The 7,688-nt window shown below is 44.7% G+C and overlaps 1 protein-coding gene across 3 annotated transcripts in view; it reads left to right on the top strand.

Moving 5' to 3' along the window:
* The window catches only part of PDPR (pyruvate dehydrogenase phosphatase regulatory subunit), a 52,500-nt gene that overhangs the window by 14,899 nt on the left and 29,913 nt on the right, over positions 1-7,688 (top strand). For all 3 annotated transcript variants that reach the window (XM_011962249.1, XM_011962257.1, XM_011962251.1), the window contains 6 exons: positions 1,497-1,630; positions 3,026-3,107; positions 3,201-3,364; positions 4,669-4,790; positions 5,553-5,670; positions 6,425-6,574. In XM_011962249.1, the coding sequence (XP_011817639.1) occupies positions 1,497-1,630; positions 3,026-3,107; positions 3,201-3,364; positions 4,669-4,790; positions 5,553-5,670; positions 6,425-6,574 (770 nt within the window). The remainder of the gene's footprint in view (positions 1-1,496; positions 1,631-3,025; positions 3,108-3,200; positions 3,365-4,668; positions 4,791-5,552; positions 5,671-6,424; positions 6,575-7,688) is intronic.

Genomic DNA, 7,688 nt, shown 5'->3' with positions numbered 1-7,688 from the left:
CACCATGCCCGGCTAATTTTTGTATTTTTAGTAGAGATGGGGTTTCACCATGTTGACCAGGCTGGTCTCGAACTCCTGACCTCAAGTGATCTGCCTGCCTCGGCCTCCCAAAGTGCTGGGATTACAGGCGTGAGCCACTGCACCCAGCTCTCAATCTTCACTTCTAACAAAAAGCTTTCCTCTCTGGAGGGAAGTTCAGTTCTAGTTACATTCTCTACTTCTATAAGCAATTATGTGTTGGTAGGTTTGTGTATGTGTGTATGTGTGTAAATAAATACAATTCATTTATTGTATTTTTTCCCTTTTTTATATAAGTGGGAGCATACCTTACACACTGTTCTTCACCTTGCTTTTTCATTATGATTGTTCCATGTTGGTACGTAAAGACCTTTTCATTCTTTTTTTTATAGCTGCATAGTATTCCATTGTATAGATGAATTCCAAAATTTTATTTTATTTTAGAGATGGGGTCTTGCTCTCTTGCTTAGTCTGAAGTGCAGTGGCACAATCTTAGCTCACTGCAGGCGCAAACTTTTGGGATCAAAGGATCTTCCTGCCACAGCCTCCCAGGTAGCCTGGCTAACTTTTATTTATTATTTTTTTTTAACTTTTATTTATTTATTTTTTTTGAGGCAGAGTCTCACTCTGTCACCCAGGCTGGAGTGCAGTGGCGCAGTCTTGACTTACTGCAAGCTCCGCCTCCCGGGTTCACGCCATTCTCCTGCCTCAGCCTCCCTAGTAGCTGGGACTATAGGCACCCGCCACCATGCCCAGCTAATTTTTTGTATTTTTCGTAGAGACAGGGTTTTACTGTGTTAGCCAAGATGATCTCAATCTCCTGACCTTGTGATCCACCCACCTCGGCCTCCCAAAGTGCTAAAATTACATGCGTGAGCCACTGCACCTGGCCTTTATTTTTATTTATTTATTTTTCATTTTTTTGGTAGAGACACGGTCTGGTTATGTTGCCTAGGCCAGTCTTCAACTCCTGTCCTCAAGTGATCCTCCTACCTCAGCCCCTCAAAGTGCTGGGATTACAGGCATGAGCCACTGTGCCTGGCCTAAACTATCCAAAATTTTAAATCTGTCCCAAGTCAGTGAACATTTTTCTCACCTTGTTGTCCACGCTGGAGTGCAGTGGTGTGATCATAGCTCACTGCAGCCTCTACCTTCTGAACTCAAGGGCTCCTCTGGCCTTAGCCTTCCAAGTAGCTGGGACTGCAGGCATGTGCTACCATGCCTGGTTAATTTTGTTGTTGTTGTTGGTAGAGAGGGGGTCTCCCTGTGTTGACCAGGCTGGTCTTAAACCCCTGTCCTCAAGCAGTCCTCAGTCCTCCTACTTTGGCCTCCCAAAGTGCTGGGATTGTAAGTGTGAGCCACTGTGCCCAGCTTGTTTCCATCTTTTGGTATTAGAAACAGTGCTGTAATGAGAAACCTTGACGTTGTATTCACAGATACGTCAATCTACCTAATAGCATTTTGCATCCATCCTGCAGGCTGGCTGCTGGCTCTACCAGGTTATGTGCTGGCATCCTGAGCACCGCCAGGCACTTGACCATTGAGCAGAAGATGGCAGACTACTCAAACAAACTCTACCATCAGTTAGAGCAAGAAACAGGGATCCAAACAGGTAAGCAAGTGTCTTCCGTTTACTGTTTTGCCTGTCCCTGAGACTGTTATATTCAGTTCTGTATCTGGTCCTCTGCCAGGTTTGCCTGCTGCTTTGGTAATTAAGACTTGGGTTGGCCGGGCGCGGTGGCTCATGCCTGTAATCCCAACACTTTGGGAGGCCGAGGCGGGCGGATCACGAGGTCAGGAGATCAAGACCATCCTGGCTCACATAGTGAAACCCTGTCTCTACTAACAAATTAAGAAAATATGTAAATTATCCTGACTGTACTTCTTTTGAAAATAAGATACCAAATTGTTTCAACTTTTTCTTCATAAGAATTAAGAGTCATTGCATTTTAGGAGGATTGTCATTGGCCCAAGTGTAATTATGGTTCTATATCAGGTGTGTTGATTACAAACAACAGGAATTGACTCTGGCCAACTTAGAGCTTGTTGGGAGGAGCTTGGGGCCTGTGGAGTTGGTAGGAGGCTGCCAGCTGGAGGCAACCTGGAAGCCAGGATGTGGGAACTGCACCGCAGGCAGTCCCTCAGTCAGAACGGGAGCAGCCTGGTCTGGACGATGCTGCCCTTGAGATGGTGACCTCTAGCCATTCACCTATGTGCTCAAGACTGACTATTTCAGGAGGGTCTGATTGGATAAGCTTAGGTCATGTGTCCACTGTTTGCCTATACTGGGGAAGAAGGGAGAATCTGACCCTTGGTAGCTGATGTAATTGTGAGTGGCCTTTGCCAAGGATTACACTCCCCCAAGACTAGGAGGAGAAAGGGTGAAATTGCCTAAAAGGGGGGAAGAATAGGGATGGGTTCAAGGTTGAATCCCTGCCCAAAAGTATCTTTTTTTTCTTTTTTTTTTTCAAGACAGAGTCTTGCTGTGTCGCCCAGGCTAGAATGCAGTGGTGCAATTCTGACCCAATGCAACCTCCACCTCCTGGGTTCAAACAGTTCTCCTGCCTCAGCCTCCCAAGTAGCTGGGATTACAGGCATGCACCACCACACCCAGCTAATTTTTATATTTTTAGTAGAGACAGGGTTTCAACATGCTGGCCAGGCTGGTCTCAAACTACTGACCTCAGGTGATCTGCCCCCCTCAACCTCCCAAAGTGCTGGTATTACAAGCGTGAGCCACTGCACCTGGCCTAGAATCTCATTTGATTCTCACAACCTCACAAAACTGTTAGCTGAGAATGTTTGGTTAGGGCATGGAGCCTTAGCACGTCTGAAGTTCTTAAAATTTTGCGAAGAAGCTCAGAGAAGCTGATTTACCTGCCCAAGGATATTGAGTGGCAGTCCCAGGATTCATCACAGGTCTTCTAAGCTATAATCTAGTGCATTTTCTACTCTTCCATCCTACATTTGGTCTGATCTGTCTCATTTGGGCTTTTTTTTCTTACAGGTTACACGAGGACAGGCTCAATCTTTCTGGCCCAAACTCAGGACCGACTGATCTCCCTGAAGCGCATCAATGCAAGGCTGAAGTACGTAAGAGTCTAGAAGCGTGGCCTGACTTTACCACACTGGCCTCTGCCAAAGAGCCTGTGAATGTCATTGTCCCTTGTGTTCTGTGGCAGTGTCATAGGTATCCCTTCTGAGATCATCTCCCCCAAGAAAGTGGCCGAACTTCACCATCTCCTCAACGTGCACGACCTGGTGGGGGCCATGCATGTTCCTGAGGATGCAGTGGTGTCCTCTGCTGACGTGGCTCTTGCCCTGGCAAGTGCTGCCTCCCAAAATGGTAAGCAGGTTTTTGCCTTTTCTTAAGATGGGTTAGCAGGGAAGACGTTACCTAAGGAAGTGTCTCACAGTAGGCAGTTACACCAACTCAAGTTTGGAAAGATTATCCTCTTTGGGGTACTCAGCTTCCATTTTTTGAACACTGTGTCTTTTAATTTTGTTTATCTGTTAATAAATGTTTTCCCTCAGGGCCACATTTTTTAAGTTCCAAAGAACTGCTTTTAGTGCTAATTAATGCCCCTTTTTTGGAGACAGAGCTTCACTCTTTTCTCCCAGGCTGGAGTGCAATGGCACAATCTTGGCTCACTGCAACCTTCACCTCCTGGGTTCATGTGATCCTCCTGCTTCAGCCTCCCGAGTAGGTGGGACTACAGGTGTGCACCACTACACCTGGCTAATTTTTTTGTGTATTTTTAGTAAAGACGGGGTTTCGCCATGTTGGCCAGGCTAGTCTTGAACTCCTGACCTCAGGTGATCCACCCACCTCGGCCTCCCTAAGTGCTGGGATTACAGGCATGAGCCACTGTGTCTGGCTGATTAATGCCTTTTGGACTTAAGGTAATATTTTTCCCCTACAGGACTTGACAAGTTCAAGGTGAAAACACACCTTGGAAGTTTAATCCACACCTGAAATCATGAGCCCGTGTTGCACTGAATGAGGGAAAAACTTACTAGTGTCCATGGTATCATATCCATGGTATGAGCAGGTTACCACTTAAGGCGCCTTTTTTACATCCTCTCCTCTCTGCTCCATAGTCTGTGATTCCTGGAATTTAATTATTGCATTTCAAAGTCTGTTTTTAAACTGACTTGCTATTTTCAATCTTGAGCAAGGCCCATTTACATAGTCTCAGGATGTGATTCTAGGGTTGCTTTTTTTAATTAAAGCATTGATCGGGGTGTGGTGTCTCATGCCTGTAATCCCAGCACTTTGGGAGGCCAAGGCAGGCGGATCAACTGAGGCCAGGAGTTCAAGACCAGCCTGACCAACATGGTAAAACCCCATCTCTATTAAAAATACAAAAATTAGCCGGGCATGGTGGTACACGCCTGTATTCCCAGCTACTTGAAAGGCTGAGGCAGGAGAATCACTTGAACCCAGGAGGCAGAGAGCAAGCCAAGATTGCACCACTACATTCCACCCGTGGCGACAGAGCAAGATTCCATCTCAAAAATAAAATAAAGTAATAAATTAAAGCATTGACTTGACTTTGTCAGTGTTTCTTTTGGGTGGAGAACCTGCTGCAGATGTCTACATTCTGGTACATCAGATGAAGCACCAACTCTTTCTTTACCTTGGAACAGGTGTTCAGATCTATGACCGGACATCTGTTCTTCATGTAATGGTCAAAAAAGGTCAAGTTACTGGAGTGGAGACAGATAAAGGACAGATTGAATGCCAGTATTTTGTCAACTGTGCCGGCCAGGTAGGTCAGCACCAACACTGGGCTCTAATTTTCTCATTTAACGTTTGTCTCCAAGATTTTTTTGGTGTAGAGAAGTAAGATTAGTATTGTGATTGATTATACAGATATCAGTAACTACACTGTTTCTTGTAAGGTATTCTAAATCAGAAACCTATACTTAGTCCAAACTAGAAGCATGTGTGACCTTGTCCTTCCTCCATACTAGGCTGACGGGTGCTATCCTGGTCAGGGAGGCCAGCAAATGGTCAGGCATTGACGTGAATCGTTGGTGCTGGGTCTTGGTGTTACATTTCATTCTACAACCTGGCAAATAACTTACTAGGCTGTTTTATTGTGTCAGGAATGTGGACAATAATTTCCAGGACACTGCTTCTTTCAGAGCAGGTTGGCTCTTGCCTTCCATGCTATGATCCTGAAGTGAACTAAGAAATACTTTCGCCGTGTGAAGTTCATTTAGTGATTGCTCTTTGGGGTTTGTAGTTGAACCCAGGCATTTTATCGAAAGGACCTCCTTGGTTCCCATGAGCTCCTTTGACTAGCTGGTAAATATCTCTTCCTTTGATCTCAAAGTAATTTCTACAGCTGAAAAAATGTAGTATTGCTCCCCATCCAAATAATTGAACTAAAGCAGGCTGACTTCCCACACTTGACAATGTAGCAAGAGCACACATAAGCCACTTGGAATTAGTCTCAAGAGGCTGAACTTGCTCATTTGTATTTCTGTTCCTCTTCCCACCTACAAATCAACCTGTCCATTTGTAGTGGGCATACGAGCTGGGTCTGTCCAACGAGGAGCCGGTTAGTATCCCGCTACATGCCTGCGAACACTTCTACCTCCTGACTCGCCCCTTGGAGACCCCTCTGCAGAGCAGCACACCAAGTGAGGACTTGCACTTTTTTAAAAAATCTTGTTTCTTTGCCAGTATCCTGTCCTTTGAAAAGGAAAACTTTCTGCTAAGGACAGACTGTGTCTGAAAGAGTCTTTCATTTCTAGAGCATGTTTCAGGGAGGTGGACCCAATTCTGACTTTTCTTTATTAACTCTTTATGAAAGGATGGCCAAAATTTCCATTAATAAATTTTTTTTGTTTTTTTGTCTTCATTTTTTATTTTCATTTTGCAAGCTAATTTTAGTCCTAAACAGAGGTCATTGAGAATATTTGGACTGTCATGTTGACTTTTTGACTTGAATGCTATAGATTGTAGAAATGTCATAGGTAAACAATAGAGTTAGGTGAGTTAGTGGTTCCAAGCACTGTAGGAGAGGGTTCTCACATCCTTTTGGTGGTCTTCATGCCTAGAATGGGCTCTGCAGTCCCCCTTTCTGTTAAACTTTCGCTTGGCACAGTGGGAGTTATGTGGTTTGCTTGTGGGGTCTAGTCAAAGCTTCTAGGAAAGGGATAATCAGAGAAACAGTCTCCACTGAAAGTCTAAATGGGAGGATCTTCCCCCGTGACCTCAAAAGGTATTTTAAAGCTAATGAATGCCTGTGTTCGTTGAATGTTCTTTCATTAATAAAGCCATTAATAGGATGGGTGTTTTTGTTTGTTTTTTCTGTCCATTTAGAAAGCTAACTTGCCTCTAAACCCTTGTTTTTTCTTCCACTCCCCACTCCATGTCATTTCTCCTCCTCAGCTATTGTGGATGCTGATGGAAGAATTTATATTCGGAACTGGCAGGGTGGCATCTTGTCTGGGGGCTTTGAGAAGAACCCAAAACCAATTTTCACTGAGGGCAAGAACCAGCTGGAGATTCAGAATCTACAGGAAGACTGGGATCACTTTGGTATGTGAACTGCATTATAACAATGCTGCCTTATATTTGTCTAAGATGTTATATTTATCAAAGTATTTTCAAGAATAGTTGCTTGTTTAATTATTATAACAACACCATGGGGTACAACAGTGGTTACAGACAGTGAGTTTGCCTGGTCTAAGGATGAAGTTACTAGGTAGCAGATTTAGGGGGCTAAAATCTTGTTTACTAGACATCTGGCTTATTCTTTTAAAATTTTATTTGATTCTTAGTTTTACTTTTTTTTTTTTATTTCTTGAGACAGAGCCTTGCTCTGTGGCTCAGACTGGAGTGCAGTTGCACAATTTTAGCTCACTGTAGCCCCAAACTCCTGGTCTCAGCTTATATTTTTTTCTTTTTGGTAGAGACATGGTCTTGCCATGTTGCCCAGGTTGATCTCGAACTCCGAGGCTCAAGTAATCCTTTCACTTTCGCCTCCCAAAGTGCTAAGATTACAGACGTGAGCCACTATGCCTAGCCCTTTGTGTATGTGTAGTCATCTCTACCATTTTGTGTGTGTGTGAGATGGGGTCTTGCCCTGTCACCTAGGCTGGAGTGCCATGTCATGATCATAGCTCACTGTAGCCTCAAATTCGTGAGCTCAAGCGATGCTGCCACATCAGCCTCCCAAGTAGCTGGGACTACAGGTGCTTGCCACCATGCCTAGCTAATTTTTAAATTTTTTGTTGAGATGGGGTCTTGCTGTGTTACCCAGGCTGGTCTTGAACTCTTGGGCTCAGTCATTCCTCCCGCCTCAGCTTCCCAAAGGGCTGGGATTATGGGCATGAGCCATCATATCCAGCTGCTTTTTTTTTTTTTTTTTTTTTGAGATGGAGTCTTGTTCTGTTGCCCAGGTTAGAGTGCAGTGACGCGATCTTGGCTTACTGCAACCTCTGCCTTCCCGGTTCAAGTGATTCTCCTGCCCCAGTCTTCAGAGTAGGTGGGACTACAAGCACCTGCCACCATGCCCAACTAATTTTTGTATTTTTCGTAGAGATGGGTTTTGCCATGTCGATCAGGCTGGTCTTGAACTCCTGACCTCAGGTGATCCGCCTGCCTCGGCCTCACAAAGTGCTGGGATTATAGGCTTGAGCCACTGCCCCTG

The sequence above is a fragment of the Colobus angolensis genome, unplaced genomic scaffold (genome assembly GCF_000951035.1).
Source record: "Colobus angolensis palliatus isolate OR3802 unplaced genomic scaffold, Cang.pa_1.0 Scaffold116, whole genome shotgun sequence".
Lineage (NCBI taxonomy): Eukaryota > Metazoa > Chordata > Mammalia > Primates > Cercopithecidae > Colobus > Colobus angolensis.
The sequence above is the reverse complement of the archived record's forward strand: the minus strand, read 5'-3'. Positions and strand labels throughout refer to the sequence as shown.